Source organism: Mesocricetus auratus, unplaced genomic scaffold (genome assembly GCF_017639785.1).
Source record: "Mesocricetus auratus isolate SY011 unplaced genomic scaffold, BCM_Maur_2.0 Super-Scaffold_100041, whole genome shotgun sequence".
NCBI lineage: Eukaryota > Metazoa > Chordata > Mammalia > Rodentia > Cricetidae > Mesocricetus > Mesocricetus auratus.
Genome location: NW_024429218.1, coordinates 4,263,303 through 4,278,830, shown reverse-complemented (window position 1 = coordinate 4,278,830; position 15,528 = coordinate 4,263,303). Strand labels below are relative to the sequence as shown.

The 15,528-nt window shown below is 44.1% G+C and overlaps 1 protein-coding gene across 3 annotated transcripts in view; it reads left to right on the top strand.

Moving 5' to 3' along the window:
• Window positions 1–15,528, top strand: part of Arhgap10 (Rho GTPase activating protein 10) — a 252,142-nt gene that overhangs the window by 138,783 nt on the left and 97,831 nt on the right. For 2 of the 3 annotated variants that reach the window (XM_040734823.1, XM_040734822.1), the window contains one exon: window positions 10,400–10,474. In XM_040734823.1, the coding sequence (XP_040590757.1) occupies window positions 10,400–10,474 (75 nt within the window). The remainder of the gene's footprint in view (window positions 1–10,399; window positions 10,475–15,528) is intronic. The other variant, XR_005872780.1, reaches the window with a different exon arrangement.

Below are 15,528 nucleotides of genomic sequence, written 5' to 3'. Positions count from 1 at the left end.
CTCCTTGTGTCCAAGGCTCTTTCCTAACTTATGTGAGTCAAAAGTTTCCATCACTCATATTCGAGTTGTGCGTATAAGTGATGATCGAGGACCCTTTGATTTGGTTCCTCTGTCCGTCTCAGCCGACTTTAATACTTACACTTTCTGGCCACACATGTGACTAGTGGACTTTAGTCAGTAGTTCTTGGGTCATTTCCTATAGGGACCCTGGATGATACTAAATAGCAGCTTACAGAAGGAAGGCTATTCTGGTTGAAGATACAGTTCATCATGATGAGGAAGTCAAGGCAGCCAGAGCTTGAAGCAGCTGGTCATGTGATCTTCACAGTCAGGAAATAGAAGGACGCATGCTTGTACTCAAGCCAGCCTTCTCCGGCTCGTGCTTTTGGGAACCGAAGCCCATGGAAGGATGCCACCCATAGTTGGGTCTGTCTTCACATTTCAGTTAACCTACTCAAGAGTATCATTCACAGGCCTGCCCAGCATTTAAAGTATCCCAGAGATTCCCTCATAGATGTGGTGAGAGAGAGAGAGAGACATATTCTGTGGGTTACTCTAAATCTAGTCCAGTAGACCGCCAGTGTTAGCTGTCATAGACGTTTTTGAGTTTATGCCACATTCCTGTTCTGAGTGATCCTGTGCGACTTTTTGGAGAGTGATAGAAGAAAAAGATGATTAAAATCCAGACAAAGGCCCACACGTGAGTCTGGGTAGCTAGAGCCCTGCACTTAGTTTGCTTCTTTTACTCTCAGTTACCAAGAGCACTGCCAAGGGTGAACGACGTGTACCTGCCCGAACCCCAAAGATGACTGACATTCACCTGCTTGAACCCCAAAGATGACCTACATACTCCTGCCCACACCTCAAAGATGACCTACATACTCCTGCCCGAACCCCAAAGATGACCGATGTACTACTGCTCACACCTCAAAGATGACTGACATAGACCTGCCTGAACCCCAAAGATGACGACACACACCTGCCCACACCTCAAAGATGACCGACATTCACCTGCCCACACCCCAAAGATGACCGACATACTCCTGCCTTCACCTCAAAGGTGAACGGAACAAACCCGATGTGCATCTGTGGTCTCACTCATGCCGATGTTATGAGAAAGTCACTGTCACAGAAGTCGGGAGTAGAATGGTGGCCACTGTAGGCCAGGGGAGAGGGTGGGTGGGAGATGGAGGAGAGGTTGGACAGGGCAAGCTACAGTAAACTCGAATGAGAACTGCTGGTGTGCTGCTGTTGTATAGTAGGGCGGTTGCAGAGGGCAGTAGTAGATTCCAGAAAGCCAGAAGGGAAGAGCTGAATGCTTTCACCCTGAATGCTGCAAGAGATGGGCGTGGGTAACCTGATGGAAATACCATATTGTAGGTGTGTGCTGGTATGCTTGAAACACTGTGCGGTTTTTGTGTTTTTCTGTAACAGTTAAAAGTTGATATTGGCAGTGGAAAGAAGGGATGAATGTGAGGAGACACTTGACGGGAAAACAGACTACTGTTGGCTATAGGAAGGAAAGGAAAGGGAGAGTAGAAGCTGATTAAGCTCCCCAATCCAAGGTGCATGACACGTTGATCCCAGGCAAAGAATGCAAGATGAGCAGTGGGTTAGAGAGGGATATAGTTGGCTTTTAGGTTTTCTGAATCCAAGGTTCATGGGATGTGTCTGTAGGAAGTCTGTTGGAGCTGAGAAGAGAGAAGGAAGACATTACACAGGTAAAGTTTGAGGGAGCAAAGAAACCCATGGCCATGGCATAATGAGCCAAGCATAGAATCCACACGGGTCCCTGTATTGAGGGGATGACAGGATAAAAATGAAGGAAGCATTTGTAGTCTAAGGAGGGTGGAGACATAGTAAGTGATAGAGCACTCAGAGCACTCAGTTAGAGCACTCAGTTAGAGCACGGGCAAGGAAGGCCCTCTTTCAGTCCGCAGCACTGTCCACCTCCTCACAAAAGGATAGTTAAAGTGGCCAGGTGAGTATAGTGATGGAATCCACGGGGAGACCCGTGGCAACTGGGCCGCTCCACAGAAAGAGGGCAGGGAGTACGGTATGATAGGTCAACAGGGGAGACCCATCACCAACTGGGCTACTCCAGAAAACTTAGGTAGACAACAGAAACCAGCATCCTCCTACCTGTAGTCCAGAAGTGGTCAGGAGGTTGTCTTAGTGGGTTTCCTCATGAGCGCCCCATCTGATGGTACCGTCCCAAGTGGAGGGATGCATGCGGTTGACTGTGGACACTTCTGAGGTGGAAGGCTGCAGGCTGGGCCACGCGTCCGTGTGCTGCTTAATGTGAGCTCTCCACCACAGTGAGTGCAGGGAGATCGAGGCTCCACAGGCTCCTCTGAGGGGCTTAGGGATGAAGGAACATGCAAGAAAGAGACAAACGTTTGAAGAGTAGAACATGTTAGAGATGTGGACACCGGGGAAAGGAAGAGGGGAGGGGATATGTAAGTAAGTTTGGGGACAAACTGGAAGTGAGGACAGCACACTCTTGACCTGCTCATCTGCATTCGCATGACTTCATCCCAGAGTGTCACCTGGCTCCTGATATGTACTCCCGCATGGACCCAGCAGATGGACTAGCAGCAGACGAGAGATCTGGCCTTAGGAGTCCCCTTCTGGCAGATGAGATATCAGCATGGAGTCTGCTTTAGACACTACCTGAAGTTTGAGCAGATAGTCAGTATCTCTACTGGTGGCTCAGAACAAGTTAGAGCGAGCCTGCCACAGTCACACAGCGTGTACTTGGAGCACTGTATGACATGTTCCTTTTTATCAGGAGTCAAACCACAAGGAGAGACTGAAGGACAAACACAGTCATAGCTGGTGCCTCTGACATCCTGGGACAGGCAGGTATTAGACTTCTGGGAGAGTTTGGTCCCTAGGATCCCCTCTCTGTTCCCCTGAAGTTTGCTTTGGTCTCTCCATCCAAATGTTTCTCATGCTTGCTGTCTTGGATGGTTGTTACATGACATAGCAGCGAATCCCTGGGCTGTCTGCAGCAAAAACAGAGACAGTGTTTGGTATGAACAGGAAGTAAGGGCGGTCATGTTGGTATGTAGTTCATTTGACCCGCCTTCTAGTGAACCAACTCCTGCTGTCTTTGAGGCTCACATTAGCGGAGATGAGTCTCAGTACGACTAGGTGCGGCTTTGGAGTCCTAAGCCTTACTGTATGTGCAAAAATACTGGCTTAGAGCTGGCGTGGGGTGTTTGCGAATTCCACTTTTGTCTTGTGCTGGGTTGGGAAGTAGGAGTGGCTTGTTGGCCATGCTCAGAAGCCATAGTCCTTGTCATATGCCACACTGCCTCTTTCCTGAGTTTTCAGTTGCTGGTTTGTTTGAGTGGAGAATGCCAGGGAGGCATTCCTAAAGGCCTGCTGGTGGGAAGCGTTCTCAGAGCAGACACAGGAAGAGCGTGTGCCAGTGAGGACCCCGCGCCCATGCGTGCGAGGGTGGCAGAGATGTACTCTGTGGGCTGTTGAGAAGGAAGAAAGAAAAGGAACATGAATTTGGTTGGGGGAGTGTAAGGGGTTGGAAAGCAGACCTTTGAGGTGTGGGGTATGTATGGGTGTGATTGATCCAAATATATTGTATACATGTATGGAATTCTCACAGAACCAATATATTTTAAAAGTGAGAGCATGAGGGCACGTACTGAAATGACAGCAAGACTCCCAAGAAGAGAGAGAGCAGAGAAATTACCAGTGAACGCTGGTTGCTGGTAACGTTTTGCTTTATGTGGGTACTGGGGAATCTGAACTCAGGTCCTCATGTTTACACCATGAGTATTTTACTTAGTGACCGTCTACCCACGTCTTGTCTGTAATGCTTTTCTATCTTTTGACCAGATAGTTAGCATGCAAGGGAAGGAGTTGCAAATGTTACTGGTGAACAGCAGACCTGTATTTTCTTCTTTACACCTATTCTTTTATCTTCTGTCTGCATGCACATGTCCCTGTGTGTACGTGGAGGTCACAGGACAACCTGTGAGTTATGTCATACCTCCACGTGGAGTCTGGCTACTGAACTCGGGTTGTTAGGATTAGTGGCAAGTGCCTTTACTGAACCATCCTGGCTGAGAGTCACTCGTGCTAAGTAAGTGTTGACTCTCTTCCTGGCATGTGCTATATTTTATAGACGTGGGCTGTGAAAAGCATGTCTTTCATGTGTAATATACCTAGCTCTTAGAAAATTGGTTTTAAATTTTTTGGCACAGTTAAAAACTTTTAACAAGAGCTGACTCTTCTCTCAATGTTGGTGTGTAGGGGGTGAGCCCACAATACCCCCCCCCCCCACAATTCCCCTTTTAGTCTAAATAAAAGATGTAAACTTGATACAAAGCTCAAACATATGCAGCATTGGTGTCTGTTAGTTAAACAATGTAAGAGATCTCTGCAGCAGGCCCTCCTGAACTGCAGCCCTCAAATCATGACATAGAGAATTGTTATTAATTGTGAATGCTTGGCCTTAGTTTATGCTCGTCCCCCTGGCTCTTTTAACTTAATTTAACCGGTTTCTCTTCATCTATATCTTTCATTTTGTATGTCCCATTTTCTGCTTCCTCTATGGCTGGCTGGCCAGCCCCTGGTGTCTCCCTGTTTTTCTCCCCCATTCTCTCTTCTGAGCCTACATTCCTCCTCCTACTTATTCTCTCTGCCTGTTCCTCTGTTGCGTAGCTATTGGCCGTTCAGCTTTTTATTAGACCAATCAGTGCTTTAAGCAGGCAAGTAAAACAAGTGCAGCACATCTTTGCATAGTGAAACAAATGCACCATAAACAAATGTAACACATCTTTACACAGTTAAAGGGATATTCTGCAACATAAACAAATGTGACACATCTTTTTACATAGATAAAGGAATATTCTGCACCATAAACAAATGTTACACATCTTTTTACATAGATAAAGGAATATTCTGCACCATAAACAAATGTTACACATCTTTTTACACAGCTAAAGGAATAATCCACAACCCGTTTCACCCTTCTCTTGCCTTCTTGTGTCTTAACCTCACCCATCTTTCCTTTCCAGCATCCTTAGTGGTACCCTCTTAGTTTTGCTGTCCTTTTTGTTTTCCTGTTCCTCCCTGCTTGGCATCAGAGAAAAAGGAGATCCTTGTCTTCCTGAATCTAGTTTTTTATTGCTATGATCTCTGGTTCCATCCATTTTCTGGAAGATAACAAAATTTCACTCTTTATTTCTGAGTAGAACTTCATATGTGAGGCTTGGTCATTCAATTTCCTCAAAACCCCATTTCACCAGTATCCCCAGTTTTAGGTGAACAACTTGCCGGGTCTCACAGGAAGGAATTGATAGAATGGGAAGTTTCCAGGGTATTGCAGGTAACTTTAACTTGTAAGGATTTATTCCTAACAAGTTCGTCTTGCCAGGATTCTGGTTTGTTATAATGAGACTACCAAGGTCTTCAGTACTGTACTGAGCTTTGCTTACACAGCTGACGTCAATCTTAGAAGTAGGCTTTACATTGATCTCTGCACCATTCACATGTGCTAGACTTCAAATGATGACTCGCTCTCCTTCCAAAGTTTTAGACTTAAATAAATACAGTGCCTGAAATTTACAGTGGTGAATCTATGCCTTGTTAATACACAGTAACTCATGTTTAGGTCTTGTATTTAAGATGAGGCTGATATTAATACCAGTCTAACAGAACCTGAAAATGTTATGTATTGCTGAGTTTGTGATAGGAGTGTTTTATACCCCAGCCTGTTTAGTTTTCTGCAATCCAGTGAAATAGTTGGTTGGGAAGTGTGTGCTATATGCTGGCCTTTACATGTACATTTATTGAGGATGAGCATGCATATATGGAGCATAATTTTACATTTTTTGTTCAATGACATAAAATAATATTTGTGAGCTTATAATTTTTTAAAGTTACCTCTATAGCATGTCAATTTTGGCCATGCTGTGAGGATTTTATTGATTTTATGTGTACTGTTTTTTTCCTTTTGTTTTCAAGTCTTACCTTAGCATTTTTGATTATGTAATTAGAATATGCTGAAAATAATGGTTTTACTTACATATGCATGAAATTGTATGCCTCTTTCATCCTAGGATTTATGGGAAATTAGCTTTTGCAATGCTGGTATGATATATAGACTGCAGTTGGGGTTGTGTATGCACATACACGTCCTACTGAAAAAGCGAGACATTGCAGACGTCTGATGTAAATTCTGTGAATGTGAATATGAACATTAGTGACTTTCTACCCTGTTGTCATCACACACAAATGCAGGTGAATGATTATGTCATTCCACAATCATTAAGTACCTTGTTGCATACCAGGTGCTCAGCAGGTTGCTAGATGAGAGCTGAGTGAATGTTGGTTTATTGGCTGGACCTCAAAGGCTCCCACTAAAACATTGAATTTAGGAAGGAATTAATGGTGAGTTATGTTAAAAAAACAAAGTGAGCGGATTTCTCTGGAATAGTATGAGAAAAGTTGGGTTTCCCTTGGATTTGACTGGAAGGAGGACTTAATTTACTCCTTGCCTTGCTTGGGAAGCTGGAATCCTGGCTGGCACATATTTGGTGGATAAATCATGGCAGGTGAGTTAAGTTTGTGAGGATGAGGGGGCAGTGTTCTTGTCAGCTGAGGTACGAGTCTGAATGGAGCCATGAAGGGTGGTCTGCAGAGTCGGTATTTGTCTGTACCCATCTGTAGTCTGTTTTGATTAAAACCCTGTCCTGTTGGGTGTATATAACAGTAAGGGAAAAATCAGGGCTTATCTCAGAATTCTACCCTGAGAGATCAGCATAACGATTCTTCTCAATAAAAGAGGGGGCTTGGGAAGGTCAAGACCAGGCTGGAGAAACCCACGGAAACAGCTGACCTGAACAAGAGGTTGTTCATGGAACCCAGACTGTTGCATAGGATTGTTGCAGACCCCCTGAATGTGGGTGTCAGTTAGGAGTCCTGGGGAATCTATGGGGCCTCTGGTAGTGGATCAGTATTTATCCCTAGTACACAAATGGACTTTGGGAGCCCAATCCACATAGAGGGATGCTCTCTCAGCCTAGACATACAGGGGAGGGTCTAGGCTCTGCTCCAAATGATATGACAGACTTTGATGATCCCCCATGGAAGGCCTCACCCTCCCTGGGGAGCAGAAAGGGGATGGGATAGGGGGCCGGTGAGGGGAAGGGGAGGAGGGGAGGGAGAGGGAACTGGGATTGACATGTGAAAGAAGCTTGTTTCTAATTTAAATAAAAAAAGGAGAACAGCTGGTGAAGCTGTGCTCCACATGCTGGCAGTTTTGGTTACATCCTCAGCTGTCTGTGATTGCTGTGTTGCTGTGAACGTGTGTGTGGCCGTGGATGAAAGGTGTGCTCAGGCCCTTGTTTGGCTACTTCGAGCCTTTAAGAACAGCATGAGAAGCAGCAGCAAATCCCCTAGGATTTGATTATTTAACGTGCCATTTCCCACCTGCCTTTGTACAGAAAAGGAAAACACGGTGTTGAGCTGTCACTCTTCTTGGCACCTTTTATTATGGATTAATAATTAACTCCAGTTTTCACAGGTTGATGAAGTTGAACTTGATCAATTATCCTACAGTAATCACAATCACAGAGTGATTATCATTGCTGAGGTGACATTCTTTTCATCTCTGTATTTCTGGCACTTTTCACAGATGCTTGCATTTGTTTGACTGCAGAATATGACTTGCTCTTTTGACTCTGTCACTGAGGTCAAACTACTTAAATTGAGTAGTGCTGAACAAAATCCCGGGGTGTTAAAAACCCTCGGGACGTACCTTCTGGGAGAAGGGAGCTGGTTCTGATTCTTGCTTCTTGGTGGCTTCCTTTGCATTTCTTAGTCTTGACAGGCCTGTGCTGTCCTTTCTCCTGAGTTGTATCTGGTCCTCCTTTGGGAGGGGGTTCTCTGCTGCTGGGATGGTCACTGTCTGGATAAATGTGTCTAGACTGTGGGCTAGTTCTGCCCTCCTGATTCTAATGAGACCTTGAGAGAGAAGGGACATCTGTCATTGGGTTAAGGCTGCCACAGCGAAGGATCATACAGTGCATGATTTGTACATGGACACGATCTCCCCCACCCCTCTGGGAGCTAGAAGTCCAGTGTAAAGTCAGCAGCATGGTTTATTTGTTGTTAGGGGCTTCCCTTGCCTGTAGGAGGCTTTTTCCTTCCTGTGTCTTTATGTGGTCAACTCTTTGCCACTGTCTGTTTCCAAATACATTTCTCCTTAGGATATAAACCATGTTGACTGGGGCCACCTGATAGACTGATTTGAAATTAATACCTCTTTTCAAGACTGTTTGTTTAAACTCAGGAGTGCTGGAGAGATGGCTTAGTGGTTAAGAGCACGGGCTGCTCACCCAGAGCAACTGGGTTTGAGTCCTAGCGCCCCCAAGGTGACTCAACTGCAACTCAGCCAGGTACAGGGAATCAGGTGTCCTTTCCCTGGCCTCTTTGGCTGCTGCAAGTATGCATATATGTGTAGGCAAAACACCCATAAACAATAAAGATCATGGTGGAAAAATTAAACACAGTTAGGAATTAGAAGTTTAACATGTAAATGTTCTTGTTTCACAATTGGTTCTGTAACACACACACACACACACACACACACACACACACACACACACTATTTGAGAACCTTAGAAAATGAGCGCGAGGAGGGATTGGGATATAGCTTGCTGGTATAGCTCTTGCCTAGCATGGAGGAGGGGGAGGGGGAGGGGAGGAAACCACTGGTATGGGGGTGATGGCTCAGTGATTGCAGTGTTCACTGTGCAGGCCTGGGACCTGAGTCCAGATCCTCTGCTCCCATACCCACAGAGAAGCTGAGCACGATAAGTGAGGACCACAGTGCTACAGTGTACAGGTTCCTGGTTCTGGCCCGCAAGTCTGTTCATAATGGTGACTTGTAGGTTCAGAGAGAAACCCTGCCTCAGAAAATACTGGGGCAGAGAAGCGGTTAAGGCCCAGACATCTTTATGTCAGCCTTTACTCACATGCACACAAAACAAAGAGGAAGCAGTAGATGACAAAGGAGTGCTGATTTGGACTATGAATGTGATATTTGTGTGTGTAGTGTGCTATGGTTTATAGGACGTGTTCACATCATCTCCTTCCCTTCCTAGCATAACACAGGAATACTGCCCGTGTTCCCAGACAGAACACCCAGAAACCAGACGTTTCTCGACTTGCTTGTGTCTAGGTGGCTCCCAACCTACACTTTGGACTCTGGATTAGTCTTATTGCTTCCGCAGGCAGGGAGCTTAAAAGAATAGTCCTTGTGGGGAGATTCCGTGACCTTTGGTGATTGGGCTTTTGTGTTCTGGAAAGTTGGGCTATTGGAGACTTTTCCTGGGCAGTCAGTGTGTTCTTGTTAGTTCTCCCATTTGTAGTACAGAAGCCAACACAGTCAGCAAGTTACAACTCTTTGAAAAGAAGGAGATGAAGCCACATTTTTGGGGATCTTATTTGCTTGAAAGCATTTCAAGCATGAGATTAGTGAGATTGCTGTAGTGAGCTCCCAGCTTCTAGTTCTTAAATCCTGGTTCAACAGTCACTTCAATTCTGCAAGGCTTCATCTGTTACCCCTTCTTTCCTCTTAAAGCAACTCACACGTGAGGTAGTCACACCGGACATTTTCTCACTCACCTAACCTGGCTACCCATCATAGCTTCCTGATTACTTGCCAAGTGTCACTTAACAATTGGTTTGTGTGTGTGAGACCCCGCATGAAGACATCTGCCCAACATGTGTTTAACACATGAAGTTATATTTGGGTAACATTTCTTTTGCCTCTGTCTCTTGTACTCAAGGACACATGAGTTTTCAACAGAGAGTGGATGCATTAAGCTGAATAATTTATTAATTTGGGTGGAGTGTATGGCAATGTTGTTGTTTAAAAACAGACTCAGGGCATGGTTTTCAAGAGTCAGCTAAGCACTTTCATAGTATGTAGTGTGTGTTAATCCTCGTGTTAAAAAAGGTTGGGGCGTCCCAAGGGAAACGTAAGCGAGTCAGTTAAGGCGAGCATGGAAGCACACACGTGGGAGCTGCGCTGGGCTGCATTTCAGGTTACTTTGTACTCCTGCTCAGCATTGGACGTTCTTGCCCGCATGGAATGCCGCTTTATGAGGCTGTTGTCCAGTCACAGCTCACAAATGCAAGGCTGATATACCACTTTGATGAACGTTTGATTTTGTCAAATACAAATGCAAGGCTGATATACCACTTTGATGAACGTTTGGTTTTGTCAAATAAATTTTACAGTCTACATGTAGGAAACCTGCAATTACAAGTTATCAGAGTTTTTTTAAAAAAATGTAACGGTTTGACAGCCTTTAAAACACTGTGATCTTGTAACCTGCTAACATTTTGTCTCTTTCAATAGGTATAAATGACCAAGGATTGTACAGAGTTGTGGGGGTGAGTTCAAAGGTCCAGAGACTTCTGAGTATGTTGATGGGTATGCCTCTTTAATCATTTTTCCATGCATTCACTGTTTATGCTCATTTACTTTGCTATTTAATGTTTCAGTGGTATATATTGTGTACTTAGGAATACATCCTTCCCTTGTGCTGGTTACTTGGATATGTTGCGTCCTCTTCAGCGGAGGCTGAGTGTTTGTGTCAGCTGAGATTATCCATACATCCCTGTCCCTTATTAAGCAACGAAGGCAAAAGGGTTCAGCTTGTGGGTTGATGCCTCTCCCCATTGCCTTTCAGAGTGGAGCAGTAGTCAGGCCTCTGTGATGTACCTGCTTTCCAGACTGCCTGTCCAGAATCTTGACAGTGCATTTGGTTAGACAAGACCACGGCGATTCACTCACTTTTATAGTTTCCCAAACTGTCGTTTGCCAGGGAGGGCCTGTGTCTCAGAGACTGGTTGTCTGCAGTCCTCACTAGGCACTTCTCCAGATCCATGTTCCATCTGTGCTGATGGCACAGTGTCCCTTGGCCTGGCAGACTGCAAGAAGCCAGAGTGAATTGATTTTGTTACCCTAGGTAGTCTGTGAATGGTAAGGCTCTTTTGCATTATTTGCAACCTGTGAAACGCTTCATGTCTCCTCTCCCCTCCCCCCCCCACCAGAGCAGGCTGCCCTTGAAGGGTGATCATAGCTCATCAGCCTGGAGGGCCTGGTTATCAAACCAGTCATTTTGGCCTTGCTACATAAGAATTTATTTGATACCTCACTCTAATTAGTCAATACTAACAATGCCTTCAGGTGTTCTGGAGATTCATTTAAATCTGACTATATTGAAAGCTTATTTTTGAAGTATAAACTAAGATGACGAAAACCAGCTGACACGTTATGGGCAGTTCGGCTTACTGGGCTGTCTCTGCAGCAAGGGTTTCTTAAGCAAGCACCTTTTGAGCTATGAACCACAGGAAAACTTGCCCATCACCAGTTGGAGAGATTTGTTAAAATCTATTTGCTTTCATGGGCTGTTTCCACTCTCTGCCGCTCTGGTTTAGCCTGGGTGTGCAATTCTGGCAAACACGGTTTCCTTTTCACTGTTTGTGGGCTCCAGATTAAACAGTCAGGTTGCCAGTGGTCCAGTAGCAGCTGGAAGACTTTAATAGGCACACCGCATCTGTTCTACTTAATCTTAAAATTAGAAACCTTAACTACTGTGCTTAGGACTGGAAGATGTTGTCATCAGACCGCATCTAGGCCAGAGGCACATTTGGGTGGTGGATTGGCCGAAAGGATCCTGGCCCTATTTTGATCACTACTTTGTTCATATTCAAGGAAACTTAGAACAAGGATATTTCTGTGGTCTTGAAATTTGTACTTAGTCTCACAAAATCTTACACATACAATATTGTTTAGCTCTAAAGGTTAGTTTCTCTGCTCTTGGGGGGAAAAAATCCCAAAACAGCCTTTAACTCACAAGGTATTTTAAAATTTCAAATATCAAAGCCCTCAAAAATCATGACCTGAGAGATCTTCCAGATGGCTCAGAGGGTAAAGTGTTTGCTGCCCATGTGTGTAGACCTGACTTTAGTCCCATTGCCTACGTAGAAGTTACATGAGTATGGATGCTTGGACACCAGTGCTGAATTTTTGCATTTTGGGAGAGACAGGAACGTCCCAGGGCTTGCTGACTAGTCATTCTAGCCAAACAGTGAGCTTGAGCTTCTTTAAAAAGAAAAATAAATCAGAGAGAGATATTTAACATCAGCCTTTGACCCTGTATGTTCATGCATGGGGTAAGTTCATCTGCACGCAAGTAGGTCACAACTTCATTAGGCTGCGGGCATAGAAAACATTATGTTTTCAGTAACATTTGCAAACAGAGGAAGTTGGAAAACTGGCATGAAGACATTAACTTGTTATTTCCTCATTAAATAATTCACTTAAGAGGGCTGTGCGGAATGAATTTGTTTGTATTAATCTGTGTGTAATCTGTAATATGAATCAGATTGTCCATCAAAAGTGTAGCAGCAATACCATTCATTAGTTTGTTAATAACATAAACCTTAGTTCTTGACAAAATAGATGTCATCACTGTTTCCTGATCAATTTACCATTTTCTTGAGGTATTCTTTTCATCCTGATTAGATATTAAAATTCAGTCACTTAATACATTTAAAAAATTACTCCAGAGTTTGAATAACCATGTGTACACATCCCCCAGATGTTCTCGCTGAGTTTCCCCTTTACATCGTGTTAAGGTTACATCCTAAAGGGAGAAGGGCACCAGCCTGCCAAATGCTTAATTTCTTCTAAAAGCCAATCAATCCTGAAAGTAATATGTTAATTTCAAATTTGAAAATTTCTTGGTTCCATTTTATGGGCGATGGAACTTTCTTCATGAAAATGAGAACTAATTTTTAAACATCCTGGAAAAAGTTCCAAACCATTTTATGTATTTAGAAGAGGACCATTCATTCACTTGATCTCTAGTTCTTGAGACCTGTTTAGATCTTTTTAAAAGAGAAATGATTGGCACTTATGTGGGAAGATTTACCTTTCAGTTTCAATTGTTTTAAGTATTCTTCCAGCCGCATAAACGTCTGTGGTGACCCTGGCCTTGAGTATGCTTCATGTTATCCTAGCTTATTCCCTTCCTGTGGTCTTTCTCCTGTTTGAGATTAAAGTAGACAAGCCTGTCTCTTTCCACCCCCTCACTCTCCTCCCCTTTTCCTGCCGTCTCCCTGACCTCTCCCTCCCTCTTCCCATTCACTGTCTTTCAACTGCCTCCTCCCTCCCTCCCTCCCTGCCTCCCTCCCTCCTTCCTAGGAGCATGTAGCTGATGAGGAAGGCAAGGAAAAGTAAAAGATGGAGCATCTGGGAATCCCTGCTACTTCTCAGTGCCTTAGGAATGTGAAGATGAGTTAGAAGAGTTAGGGCTGAGTAGAACTGGTTTGTACTGCCTGGTAATCTTTCTTCCCCACACCTTAGCATGGAACAAGAGCAGAGCGGGGAATTCTGGGGAAATGTGCTTATGCATATGTGATCTGGTGGACCTTCGTATTTATAAGCCTAGTTTATAAGACTGGGTGGTTTTATTTATTTTTTGGACATAGAGCTATAGAAAACAAAAATAAAATATTTTCTTGTTTATTTGTTGGAAAATTTCTTGTATAGATTGGGCAAAATGAGTAATGTAGCTAGAAACACAACTTTTGGTACTAAAGCATATTTATAAAACACATGTACTTTTTGCTTCTTCAAGTATTAAAAAAAAAAAAAGAATTGGCCCAAGTCCATGTTGTCTGGGTGGCACTTTGCAGCTTCAAGGAAGTGACCCATGCTTGTACAGTCAGGACATTCATACATGACAATAATGCCAGCTCTTGGGCTCCCTGCTTGTTAGCTTAGACTTTTAACTATTGAGTTATGTTCTTTGGTCAGGAAGGAAACACAAGTTCCCCTCACTTGTGGTCGAACACATTCTAAATGAACACTTGAAGCATATTTTAGGTGTGAACCCTAAATAAATTAACAAATTCCACATAGCTCATTGATTGCAAAGGACTGCCAGGTAAGATTGAGATATTTGAAAACAGTGAACATCTAATAGATGATTAATTACATAGACATACAGTCGTTAACTTCTGATGTGACAGCTGTTTTTGTTCTGTGAATTTAGAAGGATGGCTTAGTTTTCCATAGAAAGAATATGAATCTCAAAATACAGACTAATAATTTGGCAGAAAGTAGGAAATAAAAGAGTTCCTTTAGAAGCCTGTTGGATTTTTAAATGGTTATTTGCTTGTAGCAAGTTTATTGAAAATGTTATCTGACTGGTATGTTAAAATGAGATTTAAATAATTGATTTAATGAGAAGCAGAATAATCAGTTACAGAAGTAATTGGTTGGCAAAGCTGTTAGAACAGAATTATTTAGTCCTAGTTATAAAGGATTGCATCTTTAATCAGAGTGCTTAATTTGATTTCTGGAACATGTCTGTGGCTTGCCTGACAGGCTCAGTAACAAACGAGTTCTGGATTGTCGGGACTGATGAGAATGTAATCAGTGTCAGTGGCCATTGTTGTGGTTTATTGCATATTGCTGTCAGTTGCTGTAATCAAGACATGCTGGAGTGCCTAGGAAGTCTCCAGCCCTTTGAGTAATGGACCTCACATGTGTGATGCTGTGGCTGTAAAATAACCACCACTTCCTGTTCGACTCTCGGAAAGTTTGAGTCCAACATGGGGCAGCATCCTTTTGCTGCAGCATGTCCATGCCCAAAGCTTTGGGGCTGCGTGCTCAGCCTGTCTGCTGGCCTCACGTGCTCAGCCTGTCTGCTGGCCGCACTTTGACAGCCTTTTCTTTGCTGCTTTTGAAAAGGAAGTGCCAACAAGGTGCTTTTTTCCCTGCAGAGACAAATCTGGCCTGAGGGAGGAGGAAATCTGGAGATGGCCAGCTCTTTGTTTTTAGTTGAGGCCTTCTTCTGGAGTGAGGGAGACAGCGTTTCCCGGAAGTTGCTGACTGTCCTCTCCTGATTGTAGGAGTGTGGAAAGCCACATGCATTTCTAGTGGTGGCTTGACACCCTTCCGTGTAACCTGTTTTCTGCTCCTTTCTTTGGGGAGAGCAGCACCGCCCAATGTCCTTGCTTTTAATGGCTTGGCTGTGGCAGTGGCCTGCTGCTTGTGATAATCATGGACGTCTGCCCATGATTTGTTTGCTACTCACACTAGTTTATGGGAGCATTTGCTTGCCTAGATCCCCTTGGCACAGATGAGGATCAGACATTCAGTTGGATGTGGGACTTTCTTGCTCGGGGTGGCTTTCTGTTCCAGGCTGGTGCAGCATTAAAGCTCAGCCTTGGAAGACCCAGGCTCCAGCTGTGCTGGCCAGAAGGACAAGAATGACTCTGAGCTCAGAATGTTTGCCTTCCCCGTTGTCCTGTTATTTTATTTCACCCTGGATTAACACTGCAAACTCCACCCCCCTCCCTCCCCCTCTCCCCCCCCTCTCCCTCCCCCCCCCGTTTTTCTCTCTTTCTGTTTGTGCTTGTATATCCTTTCTTTAGAACACTAGGTATTTCTAAAAAAGAGCATTTGGA